Source organism: Phaethon aethereus (genome assembly GCF_964289735.1).
Source record: "Phaethon aethereus genome assembly, chromosome: 6".
NCBI lineage: Eukaryota > Metazoa > Chordata > Aves > Phaethontiformes > Phaethontidae > Phaethon > Phaethon aethereus.
This window is the reverse complement of record NC_138580.1, coordinates 8,719,074-8,735,911: the sequence shown is the minus strand read 5'-3', so window position 1 is coordinate 8,735,911 and position 16,838 is coordinate 8,719,074. Positions and strand designations below refer to the sequence as shown.

The 16,838-nt window shown below is 37.4% G+C and overlaps 1 protein-coding gene across 1 annotated transcript in view; it reads right to left on the bottom strand.

Moving 5' to 3' along the window:
- NCKAP5 (NCK associated protein 5) overlaps positions 1 to 16,838 on the bottom strand; it is a gene marked incomplete at its 3' end in the record, with an annotated part of 384,285 nt that overhangs the window by 96,826 nt on the left and 270,621 nt on the right. Inside the window, exons 7-8 of the mRNA XM_082001372.1 lie at positions 7,862 to 7,930; positions 1,659 to 1,697 (exon numbers count right to left, since the gene is read on the bottom strand). Of these exons, the coding sequence (XP_081857498.1) occupies positions 1,659 to 1,697; positions 7,862 to 7,930 (108 nt within the window). The remainder of the gene's footprint in view (positions 1 to 1,658; positions 1,698 to 7,861; positions 7,931 to 16,838) is intronic.

Genomic DNA, 16,838 nt, shown 5'->3' with positions numbered 1-16,838 from the left:
ATGGTTATGGGTATGGATGTTTGTCTATCCTGCTGTCAGGGCACACTCCCCACTTTTAGGTGTTTAGTTGGCAGCGTTCAAGGCGATCTTGTTAATGTCTGACCCGTGCAGCAGCCACCTTGCAGCTACGCCTGCACCCAGCCTCCTGCCTCCTTGATCCTGAGCTGTGTCCTGGCTCCCTGGCTTGGTTTTGCTTGGACCTGCCTCCTCCCCATGGACTTGCTCAGCGACCACAGGACGAGGTTGACCCTGACATTTGGTGCTCAGCATCCTGCCTGCCCCGCTGTCACCCTCGGCCCCTGCTCATGCCCTTTGCGAGGGTGTTCTGCTGTTCTGAATGATGTCCATAATGGAGGCTTTGGAGCCAGCCTTCAAAATCTGTTCCAGTACTTTGCTGCATTTGCATCTAGAAAGCTTTTGGGCATGTGGCAGAGGTTTTTGATTATCTTAACTTGGTGTTTCTTGCTGCATTTTAAGAACATTATTTCTTGTCCTGTCATTCAGTGTAGACAAAACAGTTTATAATTCCTCTTTGCACTATCTGCACTGAAAGACTGTATTTATGACTTTTTCAGACTCGTCTTTCTAAAGCTAAATGATCCAAAGCATTTTAATAATGTCACATTCATCAAGTGGTCTAGAGCTCACAAAGGATCATTTCATGAATATTGAAGGGTTCATAGCTTATTATTATAGATCTTTATATTTTGTTTGTCTTTTTTTTTCTCCCTCAACAAAATGACATCATGGAATCACGTTCAACTCAAAGAACACTTTTTTGTCCTACCAATTATTCTGTACCCTCTCTGGGCAGCTGATTATTTCTACTTATACGTATCACCTTGCTTTTCTCTCTGTTTAATTTCATCCTCCTTTTTTCCAGATCACTTCATTTTAGCAAGCTAATTTTTAATTTTACTCTTCCCACTAGGTTCCACATGAAACAACTATACTCATATCCAACCATTTGGAGTGTGAATGGGAATTTCAGACATGACTTGATCCCGAACAGGCTTTTATAGAAGCCGTAGTGAATCTTTTCATTTGACAGGTTTCCAATCACCCTACAAAAATTTTGCCTGTGCAGTACTTTCCTTGCTTATCCAGGAGAATGGAGCAGGAGGACATCAGATGTTTTTTTAAGACAATACATTCTCTGTTGCTTACACAAGCAGAGTAGCTGAATCCCCATTCTATATATGGAGCCTTCTCTTTCACTCAGTGAAGCACAGGCCCACACCAGGAAGTCCTTCCTCCCACTGAATGTGAGGGAGCGTGTCAGCTATTGACGTTGTAATTTATCTGTTTTACGTTCCACAGGAATGGACTGTGGGAGCAACATATTGTTATGGATAGGGAATGGAAAAAGCACCATCTGGAGGACAGATTTTCAGATGCTATTGTCTCAATATAGCTAAAACAATAAAAATTGGGTATCGATCCTAAATGATCAAGCCTTAAAGATGTACAGTCTCAAGGATTTTTATTCACTTGGCTTACAAAAACCCTGAGTTTGGGCCCGACATGTGACAGCCTTGGTAACGAAATGCGTGAACATTGTTTAAAAATGTATACTATTTATGAATATATACCTTTCAAATTAACAATTAACATCTGTAAGCTTTAAGTTACACCATAATACCCAAACCACAACTTACCTTTTGAGTAAGTAGAGCCTGAACAACCTGATTAGCTACCTGAAATAAATAAATAAAATAGTTTAAGTATGTTATCATGTGTATTTATACATAACAATACCTTTTCTGTGGCTTTACACTGACTTTCCATCTACAGCCACCACCAGTTCTACTATTTTCATTATTTACTAGTATTTTCATCAGATAATGCTATCTGTACATGAAATACACGTTAACTACTTTTGTCCTAGTCCTCGTTGCAAACAAACATGTATTGTATCAATTGCAGTATGACATGATGGACATTTGGTTAACTTCTGTAATCTCTTCTTTGAACTAGATTAAAATTTCACAGTCCTATATGCAGCTGGAGTGCATAAGCATGGATTGACTGCATTCACTAGAGATTATTTTTACCATCTGAGGATGGAGTCCTGAATGTTTTCATGAAGTTTAGTTGTTTCTTCATTCAATATTGACAAAATGGTACATCTATCATAACAAGCAGAAAACATAAAGTGCCACAGAAAATTAAAGTACCTACTGTCATCAGAATGTGGCTGGAAGGCATTCACACCACATAGCATAATTGACTTGAACGAGATTACACACCATTGATTAGTAGAACTATATATTCAACGGGGAATTTTTGAAGTTATTTATTTTATACATCCTTTCTAATTTATATTTACCTGCAGGCATAGGGGCAGGGAAAGAAGGAGGGACAGAAAGAGGGACTGAGATAAGATTTTCTGTTGATGATGTCTAACTTGCATGTTACGTTTCTAATGCAATTTAAAACTATATATGCCTATGTTATGACACAATGTGTTTGCCTATATTTTGCTCTTGCACTTAGGCAGAACAACTAGAGATCTCACTCTGTTCAAAAAGAGACAGTAGTTATGATTTCTGGTTTGTTTTGGCTTTCAGAAATTACAGTAAAGCATATGCAGATATCACCAAATCTGCATTTATTATTACTCGTGGCAAATTAAAGAAAAAAAACCCCACACCATTAATGTGAACTAAGTTGTGAGGAAAGAGTTGAAGCTAATTCATTTCTGTAAATAATTCAATTCTGTTACATCCAAAAGTTACATTTGATCCACACTCTCACAAAATTGCCTAGCATCAATTTTTTTCTCAAAACTGGTCCCTAACTTAAGGCAGCCCCTGGAACAATGGTCACATAAAATAGCTCTATACATGATTTAATAGAAGACACAGACTAATATTAGAACAGTAATAACCAACAGAAGTAAATATGTTATAGTTTTGAAAAACCATGTGCCTTGCCCTATAGGCTTTCAGGATCTACATCTGAGAGTGTTCCTTCCAGCAGGTACTTTTAACGTCTGTTTGCTCTACCTGAAAATTGAACAAACCATATCGAATACATTATTTCTTTACTTTCTGACATGGAGTTACTTTACCAAGGAAGAACTAAAAGGTTCTTTGAAGTGTGTACAAGTCAGTCACAATGGAATAGCCTACAAAATTACTCCTATAGCTTTATGTATTGCACAGAGGACTGTAAATGGCATAATCTCCCAAACGGGAAAAAACTGAACTTGCTGATGCATACGCGACAAATATTCCTACTTAAGAGCGTATGAAGTTAGGTATCTAAATGAAAGTACCTGCCAGTGATCCATAGTTCCATAGATCTCAGTAAGTGAGATACATAACTAGTTTCTTTACAAAATGAGGTTATTTTCTTCTAGTATCTGACAACTTGGCAAACTGTGTTGCTATTACCATTCAAAGATTTTCAGGTCCCTATTCTTGGTTTTCAGCAGGAAGAGAGGTGGGAAGCCTTCAATTAAATGTTCAGCAGTTACTAAACTTAATTTAGCAGTCAATAAGTGGAATCATATCCAAACTTTTGCATTTCAAATGAGGTTGCCATTCCACTCCTACAGCAGCACTAGAGTCTAGATGGAAATAAGCTGTTAAGCTAGCAGATTTACTTCATTTTTACTTAGAAGAGACACCATGGATATGAACAACATAAGATAGCACTACAAAACTGATAGTCACAGCTACCAAAAACTGAGGAAACTGAGACCACTGAGATGCAGAATATGTGAAATTCCCACTGATACGATGCAGAACTGCAGCTCAATCTCAGTAAAAAGCAGGCTGTAAAACGACTTGACCTGTGATTCATGCAGTTAATCAAGGCGAAACAAGGAATAGAATAGAGATGGCTGGTTCCTTAGTCTTCTATTATGTAGTAGATGACACTGCTTGCCTTCACACTGCCTGCTTTTCATTTGAACTTAATAACCAACATATTTAGGTGAGGTTTCCTTTTGTGGATTGCAATAAAAGAGAAAAAAATGCAGCTTCACTTTCTCCTTACACAATTATGTTTACATATACATGTTATAAAATAGTCTTAATAGAAAAGGTATAAAAGAATGAATTGGAGAAAAGAGACCCTAGTGTAACATCTATTACATCTTTTACAAGTACTGAGATTTTACACAGTTGCCTTTAACGTATGGTTTCATACGCACAAAGACATTTCAAGTGTACTAAAATTAAAGGTCTTCTATTTTACACAAATCTTAAAAATAGAATGCCTCTTTAAGATAACTTTGTATTTTTGAGCTTTGTATTTTTATTTAAGCTAATTCTTAAAACATCAGCAAAAATATCATCTACCTTAAGCTGCACAATTTTCTGCATGTAAGTATGGTGAAGCTTGAGAGAAAACTCAGCTGGCACAGTGATGTGAATAAACATGACATTACCACTTACCAATAAACTGACAGCTGAATTCCAGGATAGGAAAATAGGATTAAGCGTGTTAACCTCAAACCCCAAAGGTATAAGAAGACAATTCTGGTTTTTGCACTGAATTTTTCAGAGACAGAAAGGTACGTTTATGGAGTATTTCTGACATCAAATGAGCTCTTTTTTTATTTATCAAGTACTGGAACATTTCAGTGACATCTTCTTCCAAATACTGTTCTACAGCTGTTTATATGTACACTTCAGAGGTGAACAATTACTTTAAAAATCAGTGAATATTTATTAAAATTCGTAAAGGACTCATTTTGGCTTGACCCATATTCTTTTCAGATTTCATCTCTATGACCATTTGAGTTTCATTGAATTTTACCATGAAAATGATTACACAGCATGCATTTTTAAGTCAGAGGTGCAAACATTCATACAATATTAAATGTGGGACATTATATGAATGAAAAGAACTATGTAAAATGATTGATAAAAAAAGTGAGAGAAAATAATGGCGGGCATAGCTTTAAAAACTCAGGTCTTGTATCTTTTTGTCACACATAGACAGAAAAAACATGGTGGTTATTTTCACTTCCTTCATATGCAGCTACATGGCCACCAACACCTCAGCAGAAATCACACTGTGCCTAGCGAGTGTACTTCTCACATTGCTGTAGAGGCCTGAGGGACCAAGCAGGGACACTACTGGCGGAGTGGCCAGATAAAATGATGCTCGAGTGCCCTAAGCAGAGTTTGCCTGTGCCCAGGGAAGAAAAGCTGCAATTTGAAGATGCTCAATGATGAGTGAGAGATGGCAGAATTCTCCCAATAGTTATCAAATGATGTTCCCAACCTTCATTACCTCAAGGGCCTGTCAAGTATCCCAAACATGTAACTAGGCAGAATGGCTAGGTATTAGCTTTGGAGGTAAGCATGCCTTGTGTATCAGCCCAGGAGAAGTTCAATACACTCATAAATAATGGGACTGCAGAGGCAAAATTAAAATAATGGTTTTAAGTAGGCACTCAGACTTTTTGGTGGCAGGCTTAGCTGTCTCAGGTTTGGGTGTGATCACAGCCTCGTGTTTTCAGGACGATCAGTGTTCCTCCCTTTAAACCCATCAGGTCTCCCTGGGGCAAAATAAAGCTGCAGCACAGACGAATACACAGCTGTAGAGGATACATCTGCTGCTAAAAACTGCTGAAGTCCTGAAGCCCAAACAGGGGAAGGCCTGAAGAGATTTTCACCTTCAAGAAGTGGAGTTGGTGTAAGGTGAGTTATGAACAGAGGAAGCATCAGACTTAAAGTCTTAAAGAAAGAAGCTTTCAAGGGGTAGACTTTTTGGGTTTTTCCCTATAAAAGTATTTATGTAAAGCATTTTATTTTCTTAAGATCTCCAGTAAGAATCCATGTTTGGAAAGGACTTTGTCACATACAACACATCCTCAGAAGATTCTGGTTGGAAGTGAAGGTTCTCACAATCATTGATTGGGTTATTCACTAATTACATTTATGTCTTATCTCCTATTCTCTTTGTTGTTACTATAATGAAGTAGAGTGAGAATGTGTGATTTCTTGTGAAGCTCCACCAAGGGAAGGTGCTCAGGCACGTGCTAACCTGGGACTGCTGCAGAACTTGCAATTATTAAATATGGCTTTGTTGCCTGAGACACTGGCAACAACTTCTTCACCTCAGTGATCAGAAAGGATTAGGTCCAAGTTTGTGTCAGCTAAAACAATGCTGGTTACAGGGCCCCTACCAAAGCACTGTGGGGGCTGAAAGGGGAAGGAGAAGAAAAATGTGATACCAAGCCATGGGGAAGGACAAGAGAGGTCACTGCACACAAAACAGAAGACAAAAAAAGGAAGAAGATAAGCAAACAAAAAATAAAAAAGCAGGGAAGCACAAAACCACAGGTGATGAGAAGCACTTTGTCGTAAAAAAGTTGACATAGCGGGAGAAGATGGGTACAGCTGTCGTAATATGGAAGAACTGCGAACAGCCAATATGATGTTGAAGATAATAAAGTTCAGAGCATAGTTTGATATAATTATTCACTCTTTAAACTGCAACAGCGTGTAAAAAACACAACCTTAGGTCAGAAATCCATCATTTTACTGCAAACACAATAAAAACATATCTTCTGCCCTTATATGTATATATACAGAGCGTTTTGCTGGAATGGACAATTATGGTGCTTTACTCATTTCCCAAATTAATTACATGTTCAGATTTTGTCCTAGACAATCAGAAAATAATTTTAAGTTAAGCTCTGTAATTATATGGTAATTTTATCCTTATCACCAAGATATCCAAATATCATTCTAGTGTGCACTGAATGGAGTGACTCAGGCCAATGCAGACCAAGACTCTGCTGGTACCCCAGTGCCACAGAACAGACAGAGCATAACCTAGTTGGAAAGTGTATCTGCAAGTCTTTTACTCCAGCTCCCTGATAAAAATATGCTATAGTAGCAAAGCGCGGATTTGCTGATGAAAATCTGCACTAAACTGAAGGTTTCTTGTATCAGAGCTGTATTGCTCATGCCAGCAACACTTCAGAAAACTCTGATTAAAAATTTAAAAAGTTGGTATGAAGACATGAATTATCATCTGCTATGCATGGTTTGCACACTCATACACTCTTTTTTCAAAGATACAGCTGAGATGCTGGTGTAGGTTTTGTTTTGTTTTGTTTGCATGTCAGCTAGCTACTTATGCTACTATGCATTCTTATTATGCAACAGGTGAATGATTTCTACTAAGCAACTCTTTGAGCTGCTAAAAGTCTTAAAACTATTTTAAGCTCTTGTGTATGCTAAAGAGCCTTACTTCAGGATAAATGGGAGGAACAAGTAAGCATCAGTATACGTATGGAGAAAGCTGCATGCAGCAGGAGATACTAGACATTTCTGGAATGGTAAGCATTGCTGGAGTGCTCAGACAGTAGCTGATGGGTGAATTATATTGTAGCTGTACCTGGAAGGTCTGATCAGAAGCTGACCCATGTAGTAGAAGTTAGTCAACAGCTAGAAAAAACCCAGCAGTAAAAGCTGTGTATGTAACCCTAAAGGGGAGCTGAGAGGCTGTAACTCCCTGGTTACAAGATGTATTACATAAGAAAGCTGGGGGATTTTTGACAGAAGCCACTGCCAGCTGTGTTCCACTGCACAGAAAAGAAGGACTACACAAAAAATTATCATCTGCTCCTCCTAATTAAACCAAACCAGTTCCAAACACTGGTCATAAGGATATCAACTTTTCAGTGAAGAGATGTGGTCAAGACAGAACTCACAGCAGAGCTCATGGAGAACAGTAACTATGACTGCCAGACACATGCTCTTGGAATTAATTAGAATGAGGTAACACTAGAAAATTGCAGAACAATGTCAACCTTGTAAGAGAGGGAGAGATTCATTTCCATTCATTTAATTATAGTACTAGGTAAGAACAACCTTTGTATCTATCTTACCTCATCAAGACATCTTTCATACTGTTCTCTCTGATTTTCATTTTCCAGAGCCAGTGCTGAATTCTCTGCCTACCGTAAAATAAAATAAAGAAATATGTAAATTAATCAAAGGGTATCTCATACTACATGACAATTCATAAAAATTCTCAGCGTGCTTACTTTGTGTACTTCCTCAAGATACAGAATAAAAAGCACCATACAATTAGTTTTGCCATAAGTTTCTATTTTGAGTAAAAACAGAAGCGACATTCATTTATGAGATTATTCACACCGCACATTACAATTTAGAACAATATCAGAGCACATATTTGAAGTACGCCCACAATCTCATCTTGTCAGGTGCAATTGGGTTGGCAATGAAACATTATAGAAGATATTGGTATATCTTTTCTTCTTCCCTCTTTTCTGTTTAGAGTGAACTTGCTATCTGAGAAAGCCACTTGGAAGCAGAGGCAGCTGCTATCAAAAGGAAACAAAAGACTTTTAACTGTGGCAGCTTTTCATAAGTTTGGTTTCTGCAGTGGGTAACTCCAGATGCACTGGTCATACTATAGCTAATAGATGAATTACACCAGTTAGCTGAATCAGATAAATTTGTTAGCCTCTACTTAGAAAACAATTCCCATAATTTCAAGAGCGAGAGAGGTATTTTACTACATGTAAATTCAATCATAAAGACAGAAAATTTTTCTCTTGCATGTATTAGTTTAAATATGATAAAATTTCCTGCATAGTAGTGCCTTTCATCTATCTTTAATTTCCATTACACTCATATTTTTGCATAGTGCAAACTTCAAAATGGCACAATCTGTTATGTAAATTTCAGTAAATCAATGTATTTTTCTATATATTATGACTTGACTTTAGGAATTCTTTCAGTATTGGAAAAGGAAGATCTCTAAAGTGTGCTGTATACAGTTGCATCAGACCAAGTTTCAATTAGTTTTCTCTTAAAGTCTGAGAAACTAAAACAATACATAAAAACCTGTGAGTTAAAACTGGCTCTAGAAAATTCTCTGCCCCGATGCATAACTTCACATCACGTCAACATAACACCAAAATCAACGTATTCGCATAATTACATCTATTATACAATTTACATTACTTGCTTTACTTTAACCTTCCGTCAACCTATAAAAGTTAAACAAATGCTGTTTCAAAAGAATTGTGGTTATACAAAACAACAGTCATAAATATAGTTAACATTTGTAATTTCAGAGAAAAAATTAATGCAATGTACTGTATAGAGAGATTCTATGGAAAAATGCACAGTTCTTTATTCCTTGTTATGAAAAGTCAATGATTGAACATATCCCAAAGTCCAATAAATTGATTCATTAACAAGAATTTCAAATTCAGCTAAATCCTAAAAATAAGATTAGGAAGAAAAAGTAAACATACATAATTATTCAGCATATTGAAAGACAGTAAAGAGTAAAAGGGAGGTAAAAAACAAGGGCTTATAAAGTCTACTTATTTACAAGTCTAAATAAACAACTGTATGGAATCAGTACTTTATCTTGAGGGTACAATCAAAGCCAGCAAAGGTGGTAAAATGCTCTGCACCATATTTTCACAATGTCACCTACCAATGGATTCAACATATGGCTATAACGAGTCTACGGGTGATCCTGCAGAGAGCAGTCTGAGATGAGGCAGCAAAAAGTACAGATGCAGAAACAAGCAGCAAAGTAGAAGCAGAAGCCGCAAAAGCAAGAGCAGCAGTAAGAAATCAGAAGCTGGAGCGTAAATAGTCCTCCATACTGAAGAGGCTATCATATACAGTTATCAGTTTGCTCTAACAGACACATTCTTGCAGATCGACTGATAAAAATAGAGAGATTATTGCTACATAAAAATGTATTTCTATGAGTTAAAAGATTTTCAGATGTTTTCTCTACCCTAAAATGTCATTCAAAATAAATTCTTCTTACTGTTTTGAAGCAATCATTAAAGGATTAGTCTGCACAGCCTTTAACTCATGATTGTTGGTATACCTATTGGTTTAATTTTTTTAATTTTCACTTTTGCTAACATAAAAATATATTGCATGATTTTATCATGAAATATTCAGTGCAGACTGCTCCCATATAGGCACATCTAAAAGAACTACAACACATAGTTGTATTATATAAAATATGCAAAGAGCTCCCCATATTTCTGTTATTCCATTTTTTTTGAATGCCGAAAGGCTGTAAAACAGAAGCTAAGTCTTCTTGGATCTGTTAGCTGAATCTTTGATTTCAGTAAGCTATTCCTTTACAAACAGGCTCCCAAAATTAGGGAATCTGAACTTGACAGCATTATAAATAAATGCTACATTTCCCCTCTTATCAAGCCACAGTGGAAACATCCGTATAATAAAACCCTTTTTCACACCACTGGCTTCAAGAGTGTAGTGAAAGGATGTAATGCAGTCAATGTTAGCTTGGCTTTTGCGCTTCTTGATTGCTGAGCAAATCATGACTATTTATTTGGCATTTTTGTAATGAGGACTGGACTAGAAGGGAACACTTGACTGACTTTGCTTAAAATCCCATGCCAGTTCCCACAACATGGGAAAACCAGTACTTGATATACTAAATCACACTATATTGCAACTGAATACTTGATAATAATCCTCATTCCCCCAAAAGTATTCATTTGGAAAATTTGTAATAGCACTTGTGGTCTCAAAACCCTGCCTCCTAATCCAAGCCTTCATTTATTTAACAGAAACCACTGTGTTTTGATGTTATTGTAAGTCTGCTCAATTTTTGCTCAGAGGGGTCTGCCTACCTCCAGTATTGCATATTCTAGGCACCTTTTGCCAGTTAGGCAAAGTAGGTCTCCTTGGAGGAAACCACTATTACATTTATTTTCATTTTTATTTTCAGGCCATATTTACACCAGGCTAAGCCACAAATAAGCCCACGCTTCTTACAGCATGAAAGCTACTGCACACTTGTAGGCACCCACAGGCAGTGGTGGAGAAGTACTGACCCCTAATGCAGTCACTCCTCCTGTACATAACCTAGAGGGGACTAGGCAGGAAAAAACTAGATTACTGAGAATGGTGCTCTCTTAGATATCAACTGATTTCTATAGTGATTTCTAGTTTCAGATATAGCTGTCCTTTAGGAATTTATGTTTATTTTATGTTACACATAGAAATAAATCATCTTTGTCCCTTAGCCTCACAAACACTGAAAGTAGTGCAGCCAAGGAAATTGCTACAGAAAAGTGACAACCAACACCTGCCACCAGCACCTACAGGCAAGCTCAGCTCTTCTTGGGGGGGGTCAGCTCTCAAAGCACAGTATCATTCAGTCAGCCAAAAGTATATGTGGCATAACTTACCCTTAAATGAAACATTACATATTGCTTTTGGATCATTATAGATTCAAGGATCACAGAATCACAGAATCATTAAGGTTGGAAAGGACCTTCAAGATCAAGTCCAACCATCAACCCAACACCACCATGCCCCCTAAACCATGTCCTGAAGCGCCACTTCCAGAGATGGTGACTCCACCACCTCCCTGGGCAGCCTGTTCCAATGCCTGACCACCCTCTCGGTGAAGAAATTTTTCCTACCCCCTCACCCCAAAACAGGGGGAAATGTTGTCTCCCAAAAAGCATTCATTATCAGTAGGCTCTGAGCAAAAAAAAAACCTCTGCTCTTTTCCAGCTCACAATCTTTTATTCTGGGTTTACATGCTCAAAGCACAACGTCTCCCACCAGTCTCACTGGGTCAAATCTGAGACTTTTTTGGGGATTCAGTCCTCACCTACCGTGATGACACCTTTCAGCTAAATAACAGCACCAGATTACAAATGGATTAACTAAATATAGACTTGATAAATATACTTTTACATTGATACAGATATTTAGGATGATTTCTTCATTCTCTCCTCTTCCCTTTTAACAATTTTAGAGAGGATTATTACAACAGGTTAAGGATTGTCTGCTAACGATACTTTTTTCAACATTTACCCATGTTTGGTAGAAGTGGCAGACACATTCTCATGTCTGCGAATGTCATGAGACATCCATGCCTCCTCCAGATTTGCCTCTCTAAGTGGCACTTGAGAGGACAACCTCCACTTAGCATCCTGGAAAAGCCATTTCTTTGTGCTTCTTGATAGAGCTAACTGAAGTGCTTAAGTTATGTTTGAAAATAAGATTTGGATTTCAGTCCCTAAAGTGTTTTTCAAAAAGTTTAAACTTTATCTTTCTGTTCTTTGATTTATTAAGTCAAGAGAACAGGAATAACAACATTTCGTTATCTAGCTAGCCTGTTCCAACGCATTATGCATTAGGATATATTTGGTGCACTGAGGTCTTTAAATGAAGAATTACTTAATGTATGTATTAGGAAGTCTTCAACAGAAAATCCTCTGCACTTTTATAACCACAATGAAATGAATTAAACCACTGAATTTTCTACTAGAAACACATACAAAACAGTTTTCCTTACTCAACCATTGTAGAGTTGAGACGAAACAAAAGGGTGGGAGGAGGAAGAGAGAAGAAAGGGGAGAGTAGTATTTATTTTGCACTAAGGGAAAAGGAGCTTGTAGAATCATAGAATGGTTTGGGTCGGAAGGAACCTTTAAAGATCATCTAGTCCACCCCCGCTGCCATAGGCAGGAGATGAAGGTCTAAAGGTTGTACGTCAAGTTAGCAGCTCAACATGCTTTGAAGGTATCATCAATAAAGGTCAAGAGGAAGAAAGTTATGACAGTGAACTTTAAAATACCTGACAGAATGCTACAACACTGGTTACCATGTGCACTTCTTTGTTATTCATACTAATCCATTTGTCCGTTTATAGAAAGCTTTATTGATTTACACAGACACTCATTTGTCATGCCCTGTGCAGTGTATTAATAGCTGTCCAAGCACTTCAAATGTGCTCAGCAACTTTTTTCCTGCCTTCAACCACTGATTTTGTATATTTTCATGGTCGCAGCTTCATACAGAGCGCATGAGAGGTCAAAACCTAGGTCAAAGCCCGTTGTTGGTAAAGTAAGAAGTAATGTTGCAATCTTTCCTTGGGTCCTTACGGCATTTTTTTGGTAAGCTGCCGTTCTAGGAAGAGTTTACCACTTGAACCATCTCCATATATTTGGTCGCAGAAAACTCTTTGTATTATTTTGTCCATGTTACACAGAAAATTTGTCCTTTGAAAGACTAACCCAACAAATTGTCAGAGAAGAGTTTAACAGTATGGTTATACTGGTTAGAAATACTGAAAATTACATTTGTGTTTTTAAATCAATATAATTATAGCACCAAAAGCTTTAACTTAACTCTAGCACTATGAAAGCATTTCCACTGGCCACTTTCCAGTGCCTTTTATACTGCTATAGACAGCTCTTTGCTACAAGTAAAATGGGAACTGCACCTCATGACCTGCCTGTCAACATTCAGATGTTTCCACCTCCTGCTTTATGCTTTCCACAATAGAGCAACACTGGAGCAACCATGGAGTGTCTCCCTGCAGAACTGTAGCCCATGGGCTACAGCTCTGCTCCCTGGCCTCCCATCCACAGGACAGTAACTGAGTCTGGAGAACAGTAGGTACTGATGAAGCAAGCAGTGAATTTGGCAGACTAACATGTAACAAAATATTACTGTATGCTTTTTCAAATGTCCTAGTCTGAACTATTTCTGCTGCCTCATGGAGGTGGAGGAAAAAAACCAAAAGGGACAAATTAGTGATATGATGACAGCCAGGCTTCTCAACCTTGCTTCAAAACACATGTGCCCTCAGCCTTCTCAGTTGCATCATTTTCCAATTTTTTTTTAGCATAATAAAATAGCTTATTCTCCTTAACAACACTTAAAACATTTGACACATTTTATGTGAAATAATACTCAGCCACTGTTCAGTTCACATTCAGGTAAAATATGGCATGAAAGCAGCACGTATGTCATGTTAAATAATAAAATATCGAACGATACAATTGTTAATTATAATTCTATCTATAAAAAGGCCACATTAAACCTTACTGGGCAGTAATGGTAGGAATCATTCTTGCAATTGAAAATTTCAATAATACATTTTTTAATCCTTTGCTGGCATGAAAACATAGTGACATTAGAACAAGCCACCAACAGATCTCAAAAGCAGTCTATCTCACAGGCCATGCTATGCTATAGCTGTGCTACCAATAAAATGGGTTTGTAGCTTCAGAGAGAGCAGTATAGCTGCCTTCTAATGTATGCTAGAATTCAGAAGAATGTAGAATCATAGAATCAAATCACTTCAACATCAGAAAGCTAACCACTTAAGATTACATCAAAACTTGGGTTTAAATGTTCCTAGTAAAAAGCAGCCCAAGATCTGTGCAGCTGCATGTGATGTTTTACCAATTATTGATGAGCTGATTCATGTATTCAAACATGAATTTACACTGGAAATTATGTTACAGCTTTAAAAATTGTACGGATTTCATGCTGCCAGAACTTGCTTGTTTATCTGCAGATCTGCAGCAGATACCGGGGAGAGACTCCCACCCGGGGTCGCGTACAAGGCTCATAACCACAGAGCTCTTCTCCTGTCTGTCAGGTGTTTCCCAGTTCCCACAAGAAGAAACAATGGGTGTTCGACCTAAATGATGAAGCCCCCTTTTTGAAAGAAGGGGATAACTAGAATTCAATCCCTCCAGTCTATTTACATTGGATAAACATGAACTTCAGGAGTTGAATCAAACAAACCAAAACCAAATGAGATTCATACACTGCTGCTGAGACTGCGTCCTAAAAATGACTAAAAGTAAACCCCATATTGCTGGGAATTTCTCTGTGAAATGCTTTTACTTTTTTCTTATTTTTCAGAAGTTGGGGCTGGAGATTTTTAATTGGTTCAAGAACAGTAATATTTGTCTTTTACATTTTGGTTAACTCTAAAATAGTTAAGACAAGCCTTTAAAATCATCAACATTTCACAACACAGAAATGTCTGGAACTGGCATTTTAAACAGAATGTTAGGAATAGATCTAGCAAAACAGACTGCATTATAAGCCCAGTCTTATCTTCCAGCAAATAAATATCTAGGCTACTCACAGATATATCAATAATAGCTTTGTATGTTTATCTGCATGCAAATTGCAGAAAACAGCAAATTCTAGCATTATTTACAGAGAATGTAATAGACATACAATATACCCACAGGTAAAGCACTGTTAATACAGGCCTTTGAATGGGTTAAAATTATGAGGGATGCCTTTTTCCCCAAAAAAATCTTCAATATGGTCACAGACAAAACATTCTTTGAGGATGAGGAGTAAAAGAGATCTAAATAGGCAGACAGGCAGCATAAAGCTGTGTGTGTTTCCCGATGTTAAAGACATACATACTACACATGATGGTCTATATAATGTATATACACTTGATAAAGCATAAAAGTACAAGCATGGGAAACCAGAAGTCCCAGCAAGACTCCTATTTTTTATCACTCATCTTCTGAACAAAGTGCTGAGCTGTGTGCCTCATTGCTCTGCACAGAGACCAAAGCACTGACCTTCCATAAACAATGTCAGACAAGAGAAAGCCCTCTCACTCACAGTCAGGCAGACTCATGAAGCTACGCGATGCCAATCTTGTCCTACAGCAGCACTGACTTGGGCAGTCAGGAAGGAGGAATGCTGAACCTCACTCTCCTTTCCCAAAACTGCCCCCCTGCTAACAGCACACAGCATCTCCCTAGAAGCGTGCACCCAGGCACAACAGTACAGGCCACGATGCTGTCACACAAAGGTAAGACATAAAAATGAATTTTTAGGCAAGGAACAGGGTGTGTGTGTCGTGAAATTTGTTTATTTTCTGATTTTCCAATATATACACTCGGTGATCCTCCCCCTTGCAAACTGTGAACCAGAGGCAGCTGTTCCATCTCGTTCCTCTTTTTTTCCCTCTTGTTTTAAGTGATTTGTTCCCTTATGGAACTGTTCTCTCTTAAGAACTGAGAGCATTTCACTCTGACAGACTTACTGTGCTTCCCCATGTAATATTAACAGACAGTTATTTCCTCTATCAAAGAACTAAAAATAAAATCCCTGGTCCATGAAAAAAGTATGAGATCCTGAAATTGTAAAGTGAAACTGAGATTCTTAGAATTAACGCAGGCAGATAAGGCAAGCAGTGTGGACCTGATTCATCTTACAGGGCATTTTGTATTTAACATCAACTTGTATTTAACACATACAAAAATATTTTTGCATTGAAAACTCTTAAATGAATTAATGATCAGTTGCATTTGTTTCAATTTTACTTGCAAAAAGACCAAACTCTTCAGGTAAAATTCTAATTCTTTGACATTATTAAAAACTAGTTGAAAACCATTGACTATCTATACATCCAACACTGAAGCTCAATGAAAAACTTTCAATGCAGCCATTTTCAAAGAAAATACTTGCTTTGATTTGAATGGAAACATTTTGCAGAAGATTTTGATCATATTTTAAAGTGACATGGAAACCAGTGCAAATATTTCCAGGACTTTGGGTCCTTCTGAAATGATACATATGGCAACCGCCTTTTAAAAAATTCATTTGTCTAATCACAGAACAGAAGGGGTTTTTTTGTTTGTTTGTTTTAAATTCAGATCTTGAGGAAAACATATATTTTTGGGATAGTTTTTCAAGCAATAAGAAAGATAACTTCAGAATTTACTTTAAATGAGTTATTCTTCAAACCTTTGCAATTTTGACCATGAGGTTACTGACACAGTGACAGTTTTCTATTTTCTGTGATTCCATTATCCACACCTTCCTGAGTAGCATACTCAACTTCAAGGTTAATCTAATGTACAGTTTGAAAAGAATAGGACATTCCAGATCTAGGTACAAAAATTAATCTTTGGGCAACTTTATTCCAACAGAATCCATTTCTTATTTTTCCTCACTTGTCTAGCTGAAGTGTTGATAGTAAATACAGGCAATACTACTAATGATTCATGGCACTGGGAAGTGGGTATGGAAAAAGCA